Here is a 25,791-nt window from a genome sequence, read left to right on the forward strand (position 1 = left end):
GAACAATTCCCCTTTCTTGTGCCCTATTCTCTCAGCTCCCTGCCCACTCAACAGCAGAAACACCCATGATCACTCCAAGACCAGCTGTCCAAAGTTGCTGCACAGAGAAAGAACATGGCTGCGATTGCTGGAAAAGGAAGGAGCTGCTATAGAGGTGGTTTGCATAACCAAGCCATACTCAAGAGGGTAAACGAGGAGGCTGATGATTTGCCATCTGTGGCCATTGTATCAATATTTACATCTTCTCTGTCATTAAGATGGTGATGGCAATCTACCCCAAAAAATATATTGTAAAACCCAGTGAATTTCCTCCCCCATATCTTGGAAGTTTAGGAAGAACTGCAATGGATTCCAAACTGTTTTGAATTAACAAAAAGAGCTTTATCCTGTTGCAGAGTTCCAGCTGGAACCTTCCTATGCTTTTCTTCACTTAACAGCAAATGCTCAAGGGGGCAAAGAGTCCAATGGAGTGTCCTGGGGCTTGTCAGTTTTACTGAGCTTTATACTTGGCTTTGGTTGCTGGGTAGTTTTGGGAGTTTGCTAGTATGGCTGGCATGAAGCTGTGGCGCCAGTTGCAAACATGCCCATGCTGGAGGCAGTTTTATTACCCTTGACACCACCCATCCTAGAGGGAGCAAGGGAAGCTATTACTTATCATGACTACTGAGGAAGCAGTACTGCTGAATTATGGGCCCATACCTTAGGGGGTATGGTGAAGGGAGCACAGGTTGTGGCCACCAACACAGGTGTGAGCAGGGTGACCATGATCCATTAGCCAGGTGGCAGGGGATAGGGTGTGTGGCAAAGAGGGCACTTCAAGGGGACAGGACACATGGGTTTCAGCTCCAGTCCCACTGCTCACTAGTTGTTAGATCTCAGACAGCTTAAGTCTATGACCCTTGCTTTTCCTTCTATGAAACAAGGATAAAAATATAGGAGAATTGTCGGGATCTAACAAGAGAACATATATGAAATGCTCTGAAAGAGGTATAAAGTGCTGTCTTTTATCTGATTCTGGACTCTTGTTCTTTGTTGTCCCATTTTTTTCTTGCTTCGAGCTCAGTGGAGAGAGACAGGAGGAAAAACTTGAGAAGAACTAGGTCATCTTTCTCAGCTAGCTTGGTTTGAGAGCTGAGTAAACAGCAAAGATGCTAAGCACCAGGCCAATCTAAGTACCAAATCTCACCATATCAGCAGTTTCTAGGTTTGAAGTTGAATGACAGTGATCTTACTATAGCAACTCCAGTTTCCTCAGCAAATACTTAGTTGGGTCAAATCAGGTACTTTCATCCAAAAAAAAAAAAAAAAAAAAAAAAAAAAAAGGTCCCCTTTGGGTCTTCTGGAGATGCCTTGCCCTTACTCTCCCTAATTCCTTACCACCCTACTCTTACCCTTGTAAGAGTGCCCATCTCCCATTCTTCCTTCAGTCTAGGGTTATGGCACCTTCACCAGACGAAGTTCTTCTGTGATCCTAAGGCTAGCTCAGAATGAGGTCAGTGGTGCCCCTGCTAAAAGCTCTTCTTTCTGGGATCACTAAAACTATCTATAGACTTCAATGTAAACTACACAAAAGAAAATGATGAACCTTTCTTAAGATTAGGTAGGATCAGAAATTTGTTTACTAGATCACTGCCTCTTGCTTGCATGAATGTTTTCCCTTTCTGGAAAGACCAGGGTAGGGAAAAAAATTAGAACTCATTGAGAAATATATAATAATATAAATGATCTAATAAGCCACAATCTGGGATACTGACCTCAGCATCTACAAATGACTGGGATTATTATCTTACTGAAGTCCAGTCTTTGGACTGGAAAAGACTTGAGCAGTTCTTTCTCTGGCCCATACCCAATCAGCTTCTCTGAGTAAAGAAGAGAATCAAATTTCTGTGTATTATGCAAACATGGGGTCCAGTTTATTCATTCTTATCTATTGCCTGTAGGTAGACTTCATCTACAAAAGCAAACTTTGATCAGGGAAGGATTTGCCTTTTGTGATATGGGAACTAGTCAATGGTTAATTCTATTTTTCTTTTTAAGGAAGTCTAAAATTATTTACAGGGTTTTCTTCTCATTATAACCACAGGTATAAGACTTTAATAATTTATGGCTGGCTGCTACCTTCTTCATTGATGTGAGGATCCAATAAGATCTGGATATTGGCTACTGTTAAAGTGGTCTGTGTAAGACCAGAAGGAACTCATTTATATAGCATCCACATTTAAAATGTACCATTTTTAATTTTCATAATTAAAAAAACCAAAGCCTGCAATCAACTTACTGTTATTTTTTGACAAATTAATGAAAAATTTAAAGCCTAATAAATTGCAATAATAAAAATTTAAAGCCTAATAATTGCTATTTTTAAATAACCTGGCTTGTGAGTTATAAGCCATAATGGCTTTTTTCCTAGATGAAAACACCCTGTTGTCTCACAGGCCCATAAAACAACATTGCTCGCTGGGGCACCTGGGTAGCTCAATTGGTTAAGTGGCCAACTCTTGATTTCAGCTCAGGTCATGATCTCAAGGTCCTGGGATGGAGTCCCAAATAGGGCTCTGTGCTCAGTGGGGAGTCTGCTTCAGGATTCTCTCTCTCCCCCTCTTCCTCTGCCCCTCCCCCTGCTTGCACACACATACTCTCTCTCTAAAATAAATAAATCCTAAAAAGCAAAACAAAAAAACCCCAAAATTTGTTCAAAAAAGTCCAGAATTATCATGACTGTTTCTTGTGTAAACCTGCCCTGGCTAGCAACTAATCATCTTCGAATAGCTTATTTCAAATGCTTCCTTTAGTATATCTGTGGTGGGAATATAAACTCATAAATGTTGTGGTGAACAATGTGGCAATGATGTAACAAAAGATTTAAAAATATTTATAATCATCTACCCAGCAATTCCACTTCTGGTACTTTAGAATGAGAAAATAATTTGGAATTTGAACAGAAATTTATACTTAATAATGTTCACTAAAACAAAAATTTAGAACACATTTTTGATAATTTTCTATGTTCTTGTTGATAGGTTTTTAAATTAGCAATCATAAGTAAAGAGATTGGGCAGTCCTGGTGGTGCAGTGGTTTAGCGCTGCCTGCAGCCTGGGGTGTGATCCTGGGGACCTGGGATCGAGTCCCATGTCGGGCTCCCTGAGTGGAGCCTGCTTCTCCCTCTGCCTGTGTCTCTGCCTCTCTCTCTCATTCTCTCTCTCTCATGAATAAATAAATAAAATCTTAAAAAAAAAATAAGTAAAGAGATTATTTGGTATATAATGGTCCTTTTTAAAATGGAATATTTTATAGTCATTAAAATGGTAGTGTGTATACATATATATGCTAGCACATGGACAGAAACTTTTCAGGAGGAGGAATAGGACTTTGTTAATCTTATTTTATTCTGAGGACAGAGGCCTTTAATTTCCACTCACACTTTTCTGTACCCTTTGAATTATGAAATGACCACGTATTACTTTTATTTTCAAAAATTAATGAAAAATATTAACAAAGAGTACATAATGACATGGGGAAAACGATTGAATATAAACATGGAATATATGGTATGCTCAGGAAAAAACTTAGAAACATATCAAATGTTAATATTTCTATTTTGCATTAAAAATAAAATGCCTAAAAAAATAAAATGTGCTTCAAATTATTAGCTAAGCAATAACAACCTGTTTTCTCATCTAGTGCTTCAAAATTTAAGTTTCTTCTCCTAATGCACCTCAAATAAACTAGAATCTCATTCTTCTTTGCTGAATTGATCATGGATCCCAGAGGATCGAGGGTTGATCTGTTTAAGTAGATTCAGTTAAGGTATTACAACATGTTGGACAGTAGTTTTTGTTACATTAAATATAACCCCCCAAACACCATTTTTAAAGGAGTTACAACTTGACACTGCAGTGGAGGCTCCAGAGTTAACCTGGGCTGCACTGTCATCTATTTGCACCCAAGTTACCTAAAGGGCAGTATTACTGTAGACTCTGGAGCCAGACTACCGGAGTTCAGAATCCTGGTTCTATCCTGTGTTAGCTGCGTAGCCCTGGGCAAGTGACTGAACCTTTCAGGGCTCTGGCTTCCTCCTTTGCAAAACGTACTTTTCTTGCTGGGCTGGAGAATTAAGTGAACGTGTATCACATGCTTAGGATACTGCTTAGAAGACAGTAGGTATTTAAGTGTTTTCTATCATTATTAGTAGTAGTAATATATCAGGCACCTGATTTCAGAAGTATTCTGCTCTCAAGTAATTGGACAACAAAGGAGGACAGAGTACACCATGTTCTTTATAATATCTTATATAGTTTACAGTTTACATCTATAGGACCACCATCCCTCCCCACATCAGCTTTTGCCAACAGAGTATCCTCTGTAGAGTACACACAAAAAGCTCACCTGAAGTCCACTTCAGTAATGAAAACTCATTGCTTAAAGACAATTTTATACAGAGACATGACAGTAAAACTTTCTACATAAGCTGGAAATGTGTGGAGAAGCCAATGAAAGTAGCATTTAGTATAAAACCTGGCTTTGGAGTTGGTCAGTTAGATCATGTACTTGCAAGGCCAAAAATACAATGAATTGCTAAATAACTCAATTTATTTCTCTGTTCTGTGCTCTCTGGTTCAGATTATATTTTTAATCACAGCCAACCACCTCACAAAGTTACTTTAAGGGAAGCCATCAGATAAATCTACCTGAGGGAATAGGTGGAAGTCAGTAGATAAATATTACTCTATTTCTGATATTAGGAAAGCAATTCAAAGTAATATCTTCCTGATGGTAGAGCAGGAACAAAATCTGCCCCAAACCACTTAGTTGTGCTCTCTCTATGCCAAGTGAGCACTGTGACTTAAGCAAAGTTGTACATGTCATTACTTAAATGAAATGAAGAATAGATTGGCTGGAAGGGAAGGAAGGGATGGGAAGGAAAGGGAAGGAGAAGGGAGAGTGAACGGAGAGAAGGGGAGGGGTGGGAAAAGACGGGAAAAGAAAATAAAAAGGAAAAAAAAAGGAGAAAAAAGAAGAGGGCATTTGTTTTTCATGTTTGGATTTGACTGGAAAGGCTGGGTTGCCCACAGCCTTCCAACAGCAAATATATGATCTTCTCTCCTGGTACTTTACCTGTGTAGTGATGCTCTCATGGCATCATGCCACTGGCATATTTTTGCATGAAAGTGCAGTACAGAGAAAAGGATGTCAAAATTCTTCCAGTTATCCTACTGCTGTCCCACCCTCTTCCACGGAAGATCAAAAGATGCATCTTACCTCCACTGAGAATAATGACGGCTATAAATATTGCCAAGTCGCTGTCATCTAATTCCAGTGCATTGAACTTCACAGCAAACTCAAACTTTGGCTCCATGAAGTCACCAAAGGGCTTTCTCAGGCTCTTTAGAAACTCCCTTGTCATGAATCCTTGGCCTTCTGATATGAGAACCCCGTCTTTATTCATCAAGGACGCCAGCATCGTGTAAATGATCTCATGGACACCATATTTTAGCAGAGTTACTTGGTCATTCAAGTCAAGGTTTACAAAACCAGGAATACTTTTGGCGTACTCTGTGATCTCCTGCACGGCTTCCACTGAGCGGAACTGACACCCCTGAAAGATGCGAATGGCCACCTCTTTGCTCTGCTCCTGCAAGGGGGTGATGTGTTTGAACTTGATTTTATCTTCTCCCATCATTAAGGAATTCATGTCATAGATAACAAATGGCTGCAAAAAAAAAAAAAAAAAAAAAAAAAAGAAGGGAAGTGGCTGAGTTGGAGATCTCTAATTCAGGGTGAATCCCATTCCAGTTTCTTTATACACATTTGCTTCGCTAACTAAAATCTTTAAGGTTGAAGATACTTAATGAGAAAGTACTCTCATCTCCTGATTATTGCTCCTAATTGTCTTATGGGACCAAACATATTTTACCAAGCTTGGTCTTCTTTTCTTTCAACTTATACTGCAACATTTTACTTATGACTGGCTAATAATTCCAGTTTTGGTTGTTTGGAGAAACTTTGTTGCTGACTTGTAAAAATCATACAAAATCTGTTGTTTATCTTGGCTTTCAAGAGAGTGTGTTTTTAACCTTCTTTCAATAAAAAAAAAAATCATTTCGGCAACTCGGTTGAACACACCCACTTGAACATAAAGTAATCTTGCAGTTTTAGATTAAATCTACTCAGATCTCAAATGAAACGCAGTGTGCCTGTAAAATATACTTAACTATAAAAAATCAGTTTGAAAGCAGATGAGAAATATTGAGCCAAGAAAATGTCTATTTCTTTTCTTAATGCTCTGGAAGCAATCTGTTTCAGAAAGAGCCAGATGTTTAAGCCTGTGGGTAAGCACTTCATATAAAGTGGCAAAATTAAAAAACGGTTTTGAACTTATTTTTCACAATATCTGTCCTTAAAGGTCAAATAATCAATAAAACACGTGCATCAGTTACTCAGTCTGCAAAAGGGTGCCATCAAAAGTAAATTGCTAGTCATTAAATGATCTCTCTTCTTTCGTTTCCTTGTATAGACTGACCAAAGGGTTGCCATCATTGTGAAATTCTCTAGGCTACTCTGATTGAGAAGGGGCAGCATTTTATATACACTGGAAATACTGAACTATAGAAGTTAAACTCCCAATCTCATTCAAGTAAGTGTAGACCTGAAAGCACTGGAATAAGAGTTGAGGGTGTTTGTGTTCCAGTTTTGGTTAAGTATGTCACTTTAGGAAAGTCATTTATCTTTCCTAGGCTCAAATTTCTCAATCGAGGGCAGTGGATTAAATTGGATGTTTCCATCTTTTCTCTTGAAGATATTCTAGTTGCGTTTCTCTGAAGCTGTGTACACATGTGTGTGGTCTAATGTGGGTATGTGTGAGCATGTACACACATGCATGAACACTGAACATGAGGTCTCTGGTGTTACTAAAGTTTCTTTTAAGCAGAGATGCTGAGAATTCTTTCCTGATGGGCAAGAGGAAGCAGTATACTGAGTAGCAGTAGCTACCTTCAAGTTTGGAGATTGTAACTGTTAATCTCTACACAAGTCTGTGATTTTCACCAAACTATTAAGTCTGGTCTACACTGAAAGAAATAACACTAATGCTACGGACTCTTAGATGTTGAGTAGATTTCCAAACTTGCATATTATTTCAACACCATTCACTGGAATTATTCCAGAAATTCTTCCTTTTTCCTAACCAAAAAATTCACTTCAAGTGTATTGTTTGATCAACCCCAAAGGAGGGCAGAGGCTTTGCAAGGACCCAAAAGTAAATTTGCTTGGTGGCTCTAATTCTTCAAGTAAATTAGGAAACAAATAATGCTTACTATGTTTTTAAACATTCTGCTTGTTTTTTTTTTTCTTTTTTTCTACTTCAGGATTGATATTCTTAACGAGAGAAGAAAAAAGAGCAGATAATCAGTCACATCAGTTAAAATGTGCTGAGTTACCCCAGAATGTCAGATTCTAATCATGAGAAAGACATGCTTTTATAGAACCTACAGAAAAATGTGGTTTCTGTCCTCTAGGAGTTTTATAGCATATTATAATTTCTGTCATTAAAATACTGACTTTCTTTATTGCTATGAGAATCAGATGGTATCGATACCATACAGGTAGCTGTATGTATGTAAGTACAAAATAACATGGCTATAAATCATCCTGTCTTCACATATGGAAAGACTGTACCCAGCACTGCCCACTTCAACTTCTGGATGGGCTTCTGCTCAACCATTTGGCTTCTTGGCACAGAATGTATGCATGAAATTCTTCTACCTCCATGTAAGCAATTTATCTGGAACTATGCCCTGATAAATCACCCTGTGACTCTTCCCCTTGACTTCCCCTGTCCCCTCATATAAAGCCCCAGGTTCCTGTTTTTGAAACTCTGTGATAGTTGAACATAGGGCACAAAATCCTGCTAATTTTCTCTCCCAATTTAACAACAATGTGACTTTAACCCCTTGGCAATCGATGTTGGTCAGGATTTCCTGGCAGTAAACACTCAAGGACAGAGAAAGGAATCAGCAGCCCCCACCATCATGCCAAACCATTCTAGGTTTTTTTTTTTTTTTTTTTTAATCCCTTCAGCATTTTGAAAAAGTGGTGAACTGGTAGGGAATTCTGGGCATTGACATGCAAATGACTACCAGGTAGATTTGTTTTTCCAAGACTACACTGTTTTCATTGCATTTTTGAAGTCTGCAAAGGTAATTTCAGCCTCCATGTAAATCTGTCAAATTGCAAAAGTGATCACCAGACACCATCTGCATGAAAATCTGCCTTTCTTTGCCACCAATTCACCGATTCTTAGATGGCCAACACTTAACTCACCCATTTCACACTGGGACCTCCTCTCCCACCCCCCTCAAAATAGTGAAAAGACAGTGAACTTGCCTGATTCACAGAAGGCTGAACTCTTAAAACCAAGTGGAATTTGACCTGTGTAATTTATCTTGGATCATTAATTTAATGTTACACTTCTGGTAAAATAAAATGAACTTCACTTCCATATTTCTGTATATTCTACAAATCAAAGGGAAGCCTTCCAAATTCTATTAGCTTGTACGGTATCATCTGATGATCTGCTATTATAAGAGAAACCACAGCATCCTCAAATTTGGTCATAATGATTTTACACTTCTAGTTTGGAGCTATTTATCTTCAGACACTATATCAAATGGCTAGATAAGCATTTCTCCTTAACGGGAAAGAACAGGAAGATAATAAATTATCAGGATCCAGGTTTTGTGGGGCCTGACATGCATACAACCATTGGGTACATCTTGACAACTGCTGGGTTCAATAGTACAAATTTTAAGAGCAAAATTTCTCGGACCCTTCCCAGAGCATTGGAAGGGGCTCTGTGCAAGGAAGGAGCCCTGACGCTTAAGCTTCATTCACTTTGTGGTGAATCTGCCCCTGGCCACTATGATACTTGTATTTCTCATATGCTGGACAGACCAGAAAAAAGGTGAGACTGACATGAAGAAAATTGCAGTTCAACAGAATGTTTTTATAGGGGAGCAAAAATAGTTTTTGTAAAAGAAAATTAGTTTTCTTTGGAGAGATACATCAAATGTAATTATTTTTGACATATTTTGATTTTCAAAAATGGCTCCACATATCAAAGCCAGGATTATAGGTACTGTTTTATATATATTATTAAATTTAGTTACAGGTCTCTTGCATGCTGCTAATATATAACACAATGATCATGGGGGGAAGCTGGCTTAATAATGAAAACAGAGTAATAAAAGTTGACTTTTTTACTGGAGAAATAGAAGAATAGTGTTCCTTAGTAATACATAACATCATTTTAATATACAAGTTATAAAAGGGATTCTGCATGAATGCTTTAAGTTTACAGCTCTTTTCTAATAATCAAACAACAAGCTAATGGAGACAAATGAGAAAGTCAACTAATAAAGCACAGATTGTCCTGGTGATTGCTCCAATTTGAGAGACTGAAATTTTAGTGTAACAGACAACTCTACCCATTCACAAACCATCACTTGCTAACCACGTCAGAGTTCAAACTGGCTTGAAAAAAAAATGTGTGCCTCATCTCATGGAGCATTCTTGATATCCTTAGTTTTCATGACAGATTAGAACAAAGTCTCAAGGAAGAGAAACTGAATTCTTAGGGCCTATCTTCTTCATTTTGTTTCCTTCTTCCTTATTCTTCTGACTTTCATCCTTTTAGAGATGCATGGTTCTCCTAGATTAGCTATAATGAGTGAATGTTAGTCAAAACCCACTGGTTAGTTTTTTTTGTTTTTTTTTAGTTTTTTTTTTTTTTTCTCCAATTTTCTTTCTGCTTTTGTCCATTTCTCTTTTCCTCTTGTTGAGAACCATGGGATTTATAGACCCAAAGGGATCTTCAAAAATCACCTACATCATCATTCTCTGACGAGATATGAATAAACTAAATGAAGCCAAGAGACTTTCCAGAGTCAAATAACTATTTACAGCAAACCCTGAACTGGACCTAGATCTTCTGACTCATGATGAGTTCTTTTCCCTTTCTATTGCTTTCTACATGTCTTTCCTGCTTTTTCCTTCTTTAAATAAAATGACTATCCTGGGAGAAACACTGGCTTTTAAACCGAAGCTCTTCTATGATGGGGTCTTGGAGGCAGTGCCTTTTGAACTATTATTTCCTAGAAGTGCTAGTTAAGTGCTGGATGTGACTGATGTTAATTTAAAAACTCTCTCAAATGTAATTCTGTTTTCCTGCATGGTTTAGAGATTTAAGAGAAATAAAAACTTAATGGGAAGAATTATTCACACTCTAATGAACTAGCACATAACCACAGCTCTTAAAAAACCATCTACTGTCAGCCAAAGCGTTACTCAACTGGCAAACAAGGGTATTGGTCAACTGAGTCTAATCATTAAGAAAAAAAAATCTAAATGCTTTTCTTAACTATATATTTTTAAATTTATTGTCTGAAAGAACACTATTGGTTCAGGTCTTTTATATCTTCAGCTATTCTTGATAGCCTTGGCAATAAAGGAATTTATTTTATTAACATTAATATATGGATTAATGATCCTAGGCGCCCAGCTTCTTTATTAGCCATCCAAACAAATCAGCACTACTATTTTGCTCTTTATTTATATTGGAGGCTCCTAAGTCTCTTTTCTCTGACAGTTTGTCCAGTATCTTTCTTCTTAGGGGAGCAAATTCCAACTCACTCAGGTTTTTTTGTACATAAAGGGGAAAGAAACCCACACTTTGTTTAGCTGTAAGTGTAGGACAGAAAAGAATAGATATCTTTCCAATAGCTTTGAGAGTTACTAGGCTTTGACGGCCACTGTAAATTTTAGAATGGGAAAATTCACAAAAGTTTACATTTCCATGTCAGTTTTATTATTTGGTAGTTTTGTATTTCACACACTAGAAAAACCATTTTTATGATGGCACCACTTTGCTCTCGTAATTATAAAAACAGTGACTCTACATGTACCCATCAGAAGCAATGTGATGCTTTGGGACCCAAAGTCCAATACAGTACAAATAACAAGTTTTATTCCTTATTTGCAGATAGTGCAGCCAGGGCCTTGCCATCTCTCAGATATGAGATGAAAAGTTGGCAGGCGTACCAAGGGTTTCTCTATTTATTGTTTTATGACAAACCATGGCACTGAAAATGGTTTTTGAAAACCACTCTCTGTTTATTTTCACCAACAAACATGGGGTCATGTGACAATGACACACCCAGTGTGTTCATCACATCAGGGTAATATTCAAACACTGGGAACTTCCAAAGTCCATTCAGTTCTCAAGTTGCCATCATGAAACACAGCACCCTGGTTCTATATTCACGGTTTTCAGAGTTCAGCGGGATCTCTTAAAGAAGGTGCTGGGCTGCTATAAGCAACTGAAAGGGAAAGAGATTGTGGGGACAGTCAGTGCCAATCCCCTTTGAGGGCAGCTAAAAGGTTTACTGCTAGTGAACCTCCTTCTCGGGTTAACTGTATCCGGTGAGTCTGTATCCCATCCAGCCCTGAGCCTAAACTTTCCAAGCATTATTCTTTCAGACATGGCAATGAAAAGTAGGGGAGTCATAACCTGAAGACACGATGTCAAAGTTAAAAAGATGGGAGGGACACAGAAGCATTTCATTTATCTGCTCATTTATCTGTTTTGAACGGTGAGAATGGCACCAGGAAATAAGATACAGGAGACCGAAGTTTAGTTGAGAAGGGAGAAGCCCTGCTTGGCCTGAAGGCAATGCTGGTACAGGTCCTGAGAGGAGAGATTAGCAGGTATCCCCAAATGAGACCGAATAGGCAATGGTTAAATTGAGCAGTAAGATAAAGAAGAATGGCCTTTTCAATAAAGTTGTTTCCTTTTCCAAAGATTCTGGGTAACTGGCCATCCATTATGCTCAGCAGCCTCCACCCCCCCCCCCCCCCCCGCCGGCCCCCCAGGCTTGGCCTAACCAACACTAATGACATCAGTCTCAAGCAGGGTGTATAATGAGACCCAAGCTGTCCTACTGCACCAGCCATGGCCACTTTTCCATATCCTCCACCCTCTCAAGAGTCCATACTTCTGCATGACTTTTCCTATCAATGCAAATCTTAACTTTCATAAGTCTTGGCCAAGAGATAACATAACACCCCTGAGAGCATGCTATCAAATAAATAACATGACCACTAAGATAAAGAACAAATCTCTAGTCTCATTGGAAATCACATTTTGGATTTTTTTTCCCTTCTACCATATTCTCTCTGAACTATTTCTTTCCACTAATGCTTAATTTGATTTTGCAAGATAAGGAGAAAAGAGAGAGCCAAATAATTCTATTTCAGTTTTGTGTAATCAGGGAAAGGATTATTTTAATTTGGCCCTATCTCTCTTTCCTTTCCAGACCCTAACAAGAGGCAATTCTGCCTCTATCCAGACCATTAATGATGTCCAGGTTGGTGAGCAAATATTGGGCTAGTTAAAGGCTCTCTGTTCAAAGTCCAGAATTTCAAAGGGGCACAGGCAACAGTTTTTAATTCAATTAAACAAATACATTCTGAGTAACTATTATGGGCAAAGCACAGTCTTAGTTACTATAGAGGAAAACATGACAAACATTTGGCCTCTGAACTTGAGAAGCCTATAATCAAGCATTTTGCAGTCCTTTCTCTTAAAATACCTTAATACCTATTTATCCCATAAAGAGCCTACAATTATCTTATTTTTAACTCAAAGATTTAGAGCCAAATTGTCAATTGGCATGAGGTTTTAAAGTGATTTACAGTGGACTGGGCTCTTTGCCCTCTAGCAACACATAAGAGAATATGCTGCTCACTGGTAGTGTACGTTTAAATTCTTGACTACTGGGGAAAAACATTTTTTTTAATGCCTTCCTCCTATCTTCCAGGTACTATGAAATTGATAGGATTTCCAGCATGGATTGCAGGTATGGATTGGGAGATAAAGAGAAGGTGAGAAAGCAGTTCCTGGAAACTAAATAGCCTGAGGCAAAACTATGGAGTAAACAGTTTGCTTTTGGACTCTTTCCCCATCCTCATCCTTGTCCTAGCTCCCTTCCCAGCTCTGGGCCTCCCCAGCCTCCAGGTCCCTGTCTCACACTGGCTCTCAGCAAACTGCTGCTGTCTGCCTTCAGCTGTTAACCCCTTTTAGCCAGGCCACTAATTTTCCTTTTATTTTTCTCCCTTTGAATAAACACAGTTGATTTTCCATAGTCACATCAGCAACACAGAGGTCTTCGCTGGCTTTTGTTTTGCTGTGCCCCAATTTTGGGGGGCATTTAATGAATACACAGACTCAGCTTTACTAGGACCTAGAGTCTGCAGTCCTGCCTCAATGGGAGATAGTTGTCCTAGACCCCAAAATTTGGGAAGAGCAAAAGACAGAATTCCTGGCTGCGAATATATTGAGATAGCAGAACAAGGCAGAAGATTCCTGCCATTCTAAACACTGGTAAAAATAAATTATAGTGTAGCACATTTTCCCAAGGTGAAGCTTTCCTAGCGCACCTGTCCATCTGGCCATTGCTAGCCAGTGGGGAAGACGAGCTTCCAGGAGGGAGTATCATGCTCAGAATGCACTGAGGTAGAAGTTAGAAGGCCTGCATCACAGGGTTCTTCTGCATGCTAACTATGTCAATTCAAGGCAAAATGTTTAACCTCTCTGGACTCTAGTCTCATCTTTAAAAAAAAAAAAAAACAGGATAATAACAGCAGCTGTAAGATGGCTATGTATCTTGAACGTAATGAATGTGTAAGATTTTTTGAAATTGCGAAGAACTGGATACAGGTATGATACTGTTAAGGTACCAGTGACCTCTGACCTCTCAGTCAGGAAACTCATGGTCCTTCTTGGCATTTGGCTCTTTATACAGCATTATCCCACAGTTTTCCTTTTCTTTCTTTCTTTTTTTTTTCCAGTTTTCTTTTTCTATAAGATGACACGACTCTAATGGTTTATAGCTAAAAGGGAAAAAAAATCACATCTTAAGATGTGACTAAAGGCTAATTATATTTTCTCCAAATATAACTGAGTGGGGAAAAACACATATATCTATAAGGTAATTGCATGCCTCTCCTGGAAGTGTTCATTTGAAAAAAAATGATAGCATAAAAGGATTTTCAAGGACCGGGTCGGCATCGCCTGAATGTGTTCTGCACTTCCTACAACCCTAGGGATCTGCTGCAGACCATACAATCGAAGTCGGACCCCTGCCTGTGAAACAGGCGCAGGGATGTGCCCCAGGTCATACTGGAGGCTGACAGGCAGAACCAGGTGTTGTTGTGTTTTATTTTAAAACGATTCCATTTTGCTTTCTCAGCTTCCTATTGAGGAAGAGTTCTGCTTTGGAACATCTGACTTAGTGACAATTATAACCTACTCTGGGTTTTCTAAACTGGTAATCAATGTTCGAGATGTTCGATATTCGAGAATCTAGGGTAGGAGTAACCCTGGCAGCTCAGAGCCTCAAAGAAGATAAAATTCACATACGTAATAGAAGGATAGTTGCCCAGGAGCCATCAACAGAGCTACAAAGGAAGAAGGTCATGTAATATCTAGATGTATTTTTATGCCCCACGTGGAACTTACTAAGTAACTCTAGTGGTTCTCCTGAACTGGAAAATAATGGGAATGCATACCTTTTCCAAACCTAGATCAGGCCCTTCCCAGAGGAAAGCAGCGCTGCTGGAATGGATGTAGTTGTGCCAGTTATTCTGATGTCAAGAAAAGAGATGGCTCCTGAAGGAGGGCAGTGGGCAGAGGGGGGCTTTATACTATTCTCAAACAATTTATTAGGAAAACTTGAAGGATTTTTTCCCTTTTCAAAATAAGGTTTACTTATCCTATCTGAAAACATTTCCTTTCCTGTGTTTCAGTCTGTACTATGTAACAGCCAACAGCTGAACACAACTCGGCCTATGTGTGTGTAACAGGGTGAATTATTTTCTCAAAGACAAAACAACAACAACAACAAACCCAGCCACCCCAAATGAAGATAGCAGAAGAGAACTAACTGATTTGTCTGTTGTCTTTCCTGTCAAGATCGCTCTCGCCTTTGCTTTGGTCAGCGGGAAGGACTTTATGTATGAGTCATACAAATGTTTTGCCAGGGCCCGGAGATCAGCAGACTCTGGGTTCAGCTGGTCGATATCACTGGAGATCTCCGCCAACAGCTTTTCCTTCTCAGCCTGTGGCATCCGCCCAAACCTGATGGCTACAGAGGGAGAGAAACGACAAAGATGCATCATTGAATCACTGCTGCTCATCCCCAGTCCCAGTGCCCACACAGGAAAGCCCCTCCTCTCCTCCACCAATCTCAAGGTCTGGTTTTTCTGCTCCAACTTTGCTCATGTTTTAATTTCACAGTGATAGCGCAGGCTATCTGTAAAAATTAAATTGTTCACTTCTTTAATTAAAAAAATATTAATGCATGATCTCATTGGGAAGGTGAAAGGATCTAAGAGCTCAGCAGAGAGAGAAAAGGGTATTTACTTACACATAAAATAGGTGAGGGCCAGTTCCTACTCATCCCTCAAGACCCAATTCGAACATTACCTTATTTGTGAGGCCTTCCTTGACTTCTTCAAGCAGAATTTATTATTCATTCGCCTGTACTTCAAGAGCCCTTGGTACTTTCTTCAATGACAGCAATTTCAAACTGTACTTTTGATTTCACGTGTCTATTAATCTCACTATAGAACAATATCCTGAAGGCCAGGGACAATGCCTTATTCATGTTTGCATCCCCAGCACCTGACATAAGGTCAGGCCCTAAAAGGATCAACATGTTTCACAAATTGAAGGAGGGAGCTTTGTTCTCCAAAAATCTGTATGATCTATTTTGTCCCTGTTATAAAAGAAACATGGATGACGCTTTCTTTCATGTTATTAGACCAGAGAGTACTTTTATAAATCGTAGAGAGAAGCCCTAATCTTTCCCCTGACTCTCTAGCATTACCACTTAATGATGTTTGTCAAAAAGACCATTTCCTCACTTAACATTTGGCTTCCTGTGGGGTAAGGAAGTGTAAAGAAGAAGAAAATTAAAGAAAGAAAGGCAAAGTGGAACATTTAAGAGAGGTTAGTAAGGCCTAGGTTGGGGGTAAAAAATCATCTGTGTGTACCTCTTTTGACTAAGATGTTTTTTTCTCCCCCTCACTCCTGTAGGATCTGCAAAATATTATTTTGTTCCTTTTAAAAAAAAACTATTTATTTATTTGGCGGGGGGGAGTGGAAGTGTAGCGGGGGAAGGATAGAGGGAAGAGGGAGAGAGGCTTGAAGCTGACTCTGTGCTGACTGCGGAGCCCAATGTGGGGCTCCGTCTCATGACCCTGAGATTGTGACCTGAGCCAAAACCAAGAGCTGGACACTTAACCAAGTGTTCCACCCAGGCGCGCAAAATATTATTTTGACTAATGCTACTTTTGGGCCACACTTTGGACTCTGCATTTTCCCATAATAAGGACATTTTGATATCGCAGTCAATACTACCCTGTGTGTAGCTCTACTCTTACACTCCCCATGTGGTAGCATAGTGACACTCCCCATGTTGTAGCATAGTGGTTGTTCTTTTTTTTTTTTTTTTTTAAGATTTTATTTATTTATTCATGAGAGACACAGAGAAGAGAGAGAAAGGGGAAGAGACACAGGCAGGGGGAGAAGCAGGCTCCATGCAGGGAGCCTGACACGGGACTCGATCCCCGGTCTCCAGGATCATGCCCTGGGCTAAAGGCAGCGCTAAACTGCTGAGCCACCCAGGCTGCCCACAGTGGTTGTTCTTATGATTGTCTTCTTCGCTACACTGTAGCTCCTTGAGGGCCGAGTCTATCATATTCATTGTTAGCATTCACCTCTAGCATTTATGGTGCTGTGTCAATGGTTGCTACAAGCAGGAATGGATAAATGGATGGTTTCTTGCTATACATTATAATGCTAAAGGTACCTTCTACCGGTCTACGGTACATTCTACCGTAAGACTATAAAGCACATAAACACATTTCCATCTGAATACTTGGTGAATTCCATTTTCAATTTGCTAGAGGAGAGACTACTATGCATCTCTGGGTCTCAAATTCATAAATACATTTTATGTGATCCTAAATAAGCTTTATCACTAAGCTTTATGGGGGCCTCCCTGGGGAAGTCTGAGTTAGAGGGGAAGAGAACCTTACCTCTCAGTTAGGATGTCTTTAAATTAAATTAGCCTATATCCATCCATTTGGTAAATGTATCCTTTGCCGGTGACCTCTTCAAATAGAAATCTTTAAATAATTGCCATTTTTTGCTCAAAAATCTTGTTTCTACTCACTCTTCCTCATTTTCTTTTTAGTTCCACAGGGATAGACAATGAATGGTTGCTCATATTCTTATCTCAGTCCCCACCCCTCTGCCCCAGATTTGTTTAGGTCCCTCAGGATATGATCTCATTACTCATTGTATTCTCTTTCACAGCACTGATCACAGTAAATTATCTAGTATTTTCTTGTCTCCCTTATGTAATCTGCACGAAGGCAGGAATCTTGCTCAGTATCCTCAGTATTTAGTATAAAGTCCAGCACATGTTAAATCTTTGTAAAATATATATTGAAATAAAACAAAAAAACCCAACTACTTGAGAACCAGGTAGCACATTCCTTTCAGAATCCTTCTCTGTAAAGCTGGTCCAATCATTTGCTTCCCTGTACTAAGGTTATTCCTTGTGCATCAGTAGTTCTCAGTTGAGAAATAAGGAGAGGGGAGGCAGCCATATTAGAATCACTTGATAATTTCTAAAAAAAAAAAAGTATCTTCCATAAGAAATGCTGATATGCCATCCCTACTCCCAATGAGGAGTGTATCAAAAAGTTGGGGTTTGGGACAGTTTAGAAAAAGCTTCCTAAATTACATTGGTGGGCTCTTTTTGCATGCAGATATTAGCTCAGGTAGCAAAATAGGACTGTACTTCTATACTGGTTTATGTTGGTTATTCTACTAGAATCTATGAATACCAAGTTTTCTCATTTTTGCTCCTGGGTGCAACAAAATACACATGGCAGGTATACAATCTATGCTTGCTGAATTAAACTCTACAGTATAAAGTTTAAAAACAGATAATAAGACAGTATGTATACTGCAAAGTTTGGGAAAGTGATCATGAAGGAAAGTACCCAGTAAGAATTATGGTGTATTGGGATCCCTGGGTGGCTCAGTGGTTTAGCGCCTGCCTTTGGTCCTGGCATGATCCTGGAGTCCCGGGATCCCTGCATGGAGCCTGCTTCTTCCTCTGCCTGTCTCTGCCCACCCCTCCCCGCCCCCCCGCCCCGCCTCTCTGTGTCTCTCATGAATAAATAAATATGATCTTAAAAAAAAAATTATGGCATATTGAAGGGAGAAGAAATTTTGGTGTAAAGACTGGAGACCACCAGAATTCCATACCAAAATAGAGTGTCTAGAATCACCAACAATCTATTGCTCTTTAACTGTTTAACAGAATACACAGTCCCGGGCAGCCCGGGTGGCTCAGCAGATTAGCGCCGCCTTCAGTTCAGGGTGTGATCCTGGAGACCTGGGATCGAGTCCCACGTCAGGCTTCTTGCATGGAGCCTGCTTCTCCCTCTGCCTGTGTCTCTGCCTCTCTCTCTCTCTCTGTGTCTCTCATGAATAAATAAAATCTTTAAAAAAAAAAAAAAAAGGAATACACAGTCCCATCTCTTCCCTCAACGAATAGTTACTGAATGTCTACTGTGTGCCCAACATTGCTCTAGGCTCTGGTTACATTTTTATAGGCAAGAAAGTATAAATATACACTCAAGTTTACATGTCTAGAAAAACACTTCTTTCCTAAAAGGTAAAACAAAAAGTTAATTTAAAATAAACAAACAGCCAAAGAGAGGAGGAGGTACAGACTTCCAGCTACAGAATGAGTAGGTCACAGGGATGAAGGAAGGATAGGGCACACAGAATATAGTCCGTGGTACTGTAACAGTGATGCATGGTGACAGATGGTAGCAACACTGTGGTGAGCACAGAATAACATATAGAAATGCTGCATCCTTATGTTTATACCTGAAACTAATGTAATATTGTGTGTCAACTATATTTCAATTAAAAAAATTAAAATAAAATTTGTTAGAAAAATATCTCCAGCCAAATGTAGCCACTTATTGCATTTGCTAGCTAGTCTTGCTTTTCTGTAACCTAATAAAAATAGCTGAAAATAACTTCTAAAAATCATTTTAGATTTAGGACATATTAAAGTGAAAGCCTTCTGCTAACAATCTAAATAAAATGTGAATTTTTTTAAGTTGAAGTTCCTCCAAAAGGTTAAATCTTATAAACAAATTTTCTGGATCATTAAATGCTCATGGTGTACATTAGATTCAATTAACTATCAGTGCAACTAATCATATAGATAATTGTAGCATTTTCAACAAAGGGATAAAAAATATATCACATTTGGTGAAACTAAATTTGCATAAAACATGGAAATCTGAAATTGTAGAGAAAATGCCAATTTTTATTTGTATGTATTTTTTAAGGGAGAAAACACCGATTTTATTTTGTTGCTTTTGAGTCTTATGTAATAATACCTATCTACCACATGTGAGGTGATGAGATAAGGCCCAGAAAGTGTTCAGCACAGTGCCTGGCACATAGTAATGCCTAATAAATGCAGCTTTTATTACTTGTGGATAAAGTGGTCTAGGACAACCATGGTACCATGGTTACTGTGAACTACAGACCAGGATGGTAGCCATGGCATATAGACCTAGATTCCTTCCCACATATAAAGAATAAATCCTGAAAACCCAATCTATATTTATGTATATATATATCTCTCTGTCTTTAACTTGTTTAAGGAATGGTCTACTAATTCTTGAACCTCTTTCCACCCACTGGCTAGAGAATCTGAGAATCAAGAAGAGGGAGTAATTCTCCCTTTGGAATGCTGTTTCCTATAAGACAAAAAGTCAGAGCTCAGAAAAAGAAGACTTAAATTCTAGATTGGGGACTAGAAATATAAAGGCTGGGTGTGCCCATATACAAGTATGTTTTCCCATATCTTCTGCTACTGCAGAAAGTGCTCCATGTGTTACTATGAGTCAGGGAGGAAGAACTTTTTTGGTCTCTCTGGAAGGCAATGAAATTAACACTGCACTTCAAGTAGTCAGGAAGTCTACTTTCTAGTTTCAACTCAGTGAAAAACTAGCTAAAAGTGGCTTTACTTCTCTGGTCTTCAACTGCTTTATCTATAAAATGAGGCACTTGGAAAAGAAGACCTCTAAAGATTCCTTCTTTTAGCTCTAAATTTAGCTCTAAAATTCTACAAATCTTGATGACACATAGCATATTGCAGAACATACTATGCTCTTTCTCTTTTTTTAAAGCATTGTCTAGTATCTGAGACCCTGAAAAAAAAAAAAAGACACACTCTGTCTGTTCTATAGATTTTGCACATGACATAATAGAGTAACTTCCAAAACACTGTCATTCAGTATCATATTTGGGATAATTAATTACCTACAGAGAATCCACATGTCTTGGCTTAAAAAAAAATGTATCAGAATCAGTATACGCAGCCTTCAGGAAGAATAGGTTTGGTAGAGACGCAATTTCTGGTTAAAGAATATTAGCTTAACCTTTATATAATACACTTTTACTGAACTGAATGCAATTCACCACTAGCATATGACAGATTCAGTACTGTGTATTTAGTACTGATTTACTGAACACACAAACTCCAAGCACATGCAAATTTAGATATCCTGCTCTCTGGATCTTGGTATAGTGCTAAGAAACAGTATTTTTTAATGACAATAATGTGTTTTTAAAACACCTACCCGATTGTAAGAGCATTAAAGACAAATGCTACTTAATTTAAATATTAAAGTGATTTTCAAAATTATGAATCAATAGAAAACAGAAGAATGAATTGAGTCTTACTAAAAGTATTTTCATCTTTTAACATATAAGGGATGAATTAATAATCATATTAGGCTTTTGACAATTGGTAAGGCTATGTCTCATGGTCAATTTTAACATGTTTATTTTTCAAAAGCCTTATCATGTAAATAAGACACATAACATTATTGGTTTTAATATGGATGGATGGTGCCAGTAAGTTATGCTTTTCCACCTCCCTTTTCTCGAGAAAAAACTTGTGCCTTTTGGGGTTTTGCAGGATTTGGGAATCTAATACCTATACTTTTCTAGCTTTTTTATTTCAAAGGAGGAGGAGGCTTAACATCAATATTAAGAAATTTTTATTCAGGGATAACATTTTCAAATTATTTGTAGAGGACATTTATTTGAAGACATTTAAACATTTGTCTTGGTTTCTTTCCAAAGCAGAGAAGGACCAAACACTTCTGCCTCATGTGACTTAATTTATAGTTCCCCAGAGACTTACATGATTTTATTTATTTATTTATTTATTTATTTATTTAATTTATTTTTAAGATTTTATTTATTTATTCATGAGAGACACACAGAGAGAGAGAGCAGAGACATAGGCAGAAGGAGAAGCAAGCTCCTTGCAGGGAGTCTGATGTGGGACTCGATCCCTGGACCGGAATCACGCCCTGAGCTGAAGGCAGACACTCCACTGCTGAGCCACCCAGGCGTCTCTTACCTGGTATTATTTAATTCATTCATTGAACACTGAAATCTTGCCTACATCTCATTTAAATTTCCAAAACTTTGGGGGTCCTTGGGTGGTTTGGTGGTTGAGCTTCTGCCTTTGGCTCAGGTCATGATCCCGGGGTCCTGGGATGGAGTCTTATATTGGGCTCCCCTCAGGGAACCTGCTTCTCTCTCTATGTCTTTGCCTCTGTGTCTCTTGTGAATGAATAAATAAAATCTTAAAAAATTTTTTTCAAAACTTTGCTCTTAAGGTCCCTCATGGGTCCCTGGGTGGCTCAGTGGTTGGGTGCCTGCCTTTGGCCCAGGCCGTGATCCTGGAGACCTGGGATCGAGTCCCACATCGGGCTCCCTGCATGGAGTCTGCTTCTCCCTCTGCCTGTGTCTCTGCCTCTCTCTCTCTCTCTCTCTCTCTGTGTCTCTCATGAATAAATAAATAAAATATTTAAAAAAATAATAAAAATAAAAGTCCCCCATGTTTTTTCTTCTAGCCAGATCTAGGGGCCTCTTCTGAGTTCTCCTTTTTGCTTGAGCTCTCCAGCATTCTCCCAGCTTTTGCTACTGTTGACCTTCTCCATCCTCTTATTTTAAAATGTTCTCATCGTGGTTTCTGCTTTTCTGGTTCTCCTATCTTTCTGCCTATTTTCCAGACCTTTCTGATGGCCCCTCTTCCTTCCCTTATATTCTGCTGTTCCTAGTTCAATCTTCTTTCTAAGTCACAAAATGTGCTGACTGCTGCCAACTCTCTCCTGAGAACCTTGAATTTCCTCTTGTTCCTATATTCCTTTATATACAGATGCTGGATACCCCATAAGACCCTCAAATGCAGTTTTAAAAATGAGCTTTTGATTTTCCCCCCCAAACTGTCTCCTCCCCATCTCCCTTTCTTGGTTAATTCATCCTATCACCTAACTAGACACCCTGAACAATGTTTGACAACTTCGCTTTCCCTCAGACCCTTGTGTTTGTTCATTGGTCATGCTCCAATATTTTTCTCAAGTTCTTTTCCTCTCACTCACCGTTCCCACTGTCTTAATTCATAATATTGCATTTGTCTTCTGATGAATTTCCCTATTTCTCTAATTTATCCTTTTTAACAGTTGCCAGTGGTTTAGTTTTTGGTAATATAGATCTGGTCACTCCCTTGCTTTATAAAGGAAAACGTGGTTTTACAGGGAAGGAATAAAACACGCAGAAGAGGAAGAAGGGGAATCAGAAAGTCTTAGGGAAGAAGGTGTTTCAACTGGGCCTTATATGCCAGGTAGAATTGTGACAGGGAACCAAAAGACATAATAAACAGAGACCCAAGGTTCCACCATAGAGTGTTTTCCACGAATGGCAAAGTACACAGTTTACCTGAAGTGTAAGTTGAAAAGGTCAGCAGTGGGAGAAAAGAGGTAGAGGAGGCTAATGTGTAAGCCATCACGAATGCCATGTGCATCAGGACTTTTGACTTCGGGATATTTTCTGGAAATTAACATTTGGGTAATTTTCCTTTATATTACAAAGAAGACCAAAGGAAAAAACCTAATACATTGAAGTTTAAACTTATTTGCCATTCGCCTTTTTCTTTTTTTACAAGGAAGGAGAGAACTGTCTTAAAAATGCTGAGTGCCACAAATATCTGCAAAATCATTTTTCTGGATTTTTATGAAGCTTCTGAGAAATTATTTTTAAAGTTGTCAGCTTTTTTTTTTAAATAACAGGAAAACCCCCCATAATTTATATAATAGAATGTCCTAATCAGTAAAGCTAAGGTTTCACTAATTTTTATATTTATGAAAAGCAGAATTTTCATTCAAATCTCAGTGGCATTGGGAAAACCCAGCTGAGTGATAAGTAACTTAAGTCAATCCTTCTCTACTTCACATTATTTTTTAAAATTAACAGCCTAGGGGGCACTTGATGGGATGAGCACTGGGTGTTATGCTATATGTTGGCAAATCAAACGCCAATAAAAAAGTATACAAAAAAAAAATAAAAATAAAATAAAATTAACAGCCTAAACTTAATAATTTTATTAATTCACACATGAAAAGCAGCTCCAAATACAAAATATTCACTAGTCAAAGTTCTTAATGAATAAATTATCTTACCAAAAATAAAGAAGACACATTTAAAAAATATGATTACTGTTAGAGATCTTGATCATAGGACTTTAAAACAAAAATTATTCTAAGACAAATATCAAAGTGTATGTGAGGGCCCATTTGATTGAAGAAACTACATTAATCTGTGAGAGTATTTTTATCAGGAATCTGTAGATACCAGCTTCACTACTTCAAAATGTAAACCAAGTAGCAGGTGATGCTGTGATCACCTGGTAAGTCACATGTACTTCTGGATAGCCCAGGAAGCTGGGTCTTTATTTCTGCTTTACTTTCATTTGGAGCTTTCTTTTAAAGGTGTTTGGTCAGGGTATTCAACTGACTATGCTTAGCATGACTCAGGAAGCCAGGGGAGTGGAACTGACCCGTGGTCTAGAAATGATGGTATGTTAAATAACCAAAACAACTGCAACACGTGTTTATCTTGATCACTACAGAAAAACAAAAAAATGTGTTCCCAAAGCACATCAGTTTGACGCTTCGGTGCTTTTCCTCCTCAGTGCTGAAAATAGATCTCTGAGAAACAACTAGGTTCCCAAGTGTAAGAATTCTGAAATCCTTCTGTCCTACAATGTTTAGGCTATGTGTCACAATCAAAATGAAAGTTCCATCTGAAGATGGACTCATATGCCATTAACCAAACGTAACATTTATCCTTTCTTTAGCCCGGACTGCTTTGGATTTGTACTTTAAGTCTACATCATTATGTGACCATCAAATGTACTGCCTTAAATAGCTGAGCAATTGTTCAGAACGTCCAGAAGACCTGATTCAGGCAAACGATTTATATTTTTATGGCACCAAGATATATAGGTGAAAACTTACATTCAGGCCATTGACAGATGCCAGATACCTACATATTTGAGAAACCCATGACAATGTCTATGAAATATAGTCTAGTTTGTTGAAAAGCGAAAAATTCAGTGAGGTAGGTAGGTTGAGTTAGGTTAGAATCATAGAACTTTCAAAGTTGAAAGGATTTAGTAATCCTTGTTTCAGTGATTTTCCAACAAATGTTCTCCAGGGCCCTCAGAGTTCTATGAAGGTTATTTCAGAAGCCTCCTTGAAGCCTGGGAGTGGGCGGCTCTATGGGCAAGCTACATGCATCAAATGGACTGAAGAGAGACCAAAGAAAAGAAACAGAAATAACAGAGAATGGAGTAAATTTACTTTGGGAGGAAGTTTATATCTTCTTATATGTACTGAAAGCAGTGAGGTACTGATTTTGGTATAACACAAGAAGGCTCTTGATAAGTTGGGTGGGTTATTACAGTGAGGTCCATTCACATAAAACATTAATAAATTAACAAAATAGTTTTAAATAGTTACTACTACCTCCTAGAAAACCCTGTATTTGGAAATATTTCCTTTCTTAGGATAACAGGCAAAACTACTCCAAACCTCATTGTTGAGTTTCCCTTCTTGTGCAAAGATCAAATGGATGTTTTCTGTGCAGCAAACACATTCCCATAAAAACCTCTTAGTAGGGATTTTCTTAGCACAGTTGCAATCTTGTAAATGTTGAACTGCATAAGTCTTTGAGGCCAGAACATTTAATTCCTTTTTTTTGGTCTTTCCAAGAACTAACTGAACACCCCCTATCAAGATTGCTCTTCTCTCTCTAAATAAAAATAAATTAATTGTCATATGAAGTCAAATGATGACTTTATTATTAAATTATTACTAAGTTTATGGGCTTTCTTTGGCTTTCCTAGGAAGAGAAAATAATATAATCAATACTACATAGGCTGGGCTTTAAATATTATTTGCCTATAAACGATTAGCAAAAGGAGACACCATGTGACTTTGTGCAAGCAACAGGAAATATATGTTATGTGAAGTGACAAATTTTTAAAGGGCAAAAAATAAATACCATTAAGAGCAGAACTGGCATGCTTTTCTAGGCAGTTTTAGTAATAATGATTTCAAAGTCAAAGATTTCATCATAAAGATAAAATAAGTTTACTGCAACTTGATTGCATCATCTAAAATATAACCCTTGACTTGAAAATGTGCCCTTATGTTTTATGAAGTCTGAAACAGAAAGGAAATTGATGGAATCAAACCAGTTAATTATTTTG

General features: G+C 38.3%; 1 protein-coding gene across 3 annotated transcripts in view; it reads right to left on the bottom strand.

Moving 5' to 3' along the window:
* The window catches only part of PPARG (peroxisome proliferator activated receptor gamma), a 131,510-nt gene that overhangs the window by 12,329 nt on the left and 93,390 nt on the right, over nt 1–25,791 (bottom strand). For all 3 annotated transcript variants that reach the window (XM_072720273.1, XM_072720274.1, XM_026016878.2), the window contains 2 exons: nt 14,999–15,198; nt 5,261–5,711 (listed from right to left, as the gene is read on the bottom strand). In XM_072720273.1, coding sequence (XP_072576374.1) covers nt 5,261–5,711; nt 14,999–15,198 — 651 coding nt within the window. The remainder of the gene's footprint in view (nt 1–5,260; nt 5,712–14,998; nt 15,199–25,791) is intronic.

Source organism: Vulpes vulpes, chromosome 9 (genome assembly GCF_048418805.1).
Source record: "Vulpes vulpes isolate BD-2025 chromosome 9, VulVul3, whole genome shotgun sequence".
Taxonomy (NCBI): domain Eukaryota; kingdom Metazoa; phylum Chordata; class Mammalia; order Carnivora; family Canidae; genus Vulpes; species Vulpes vulpes.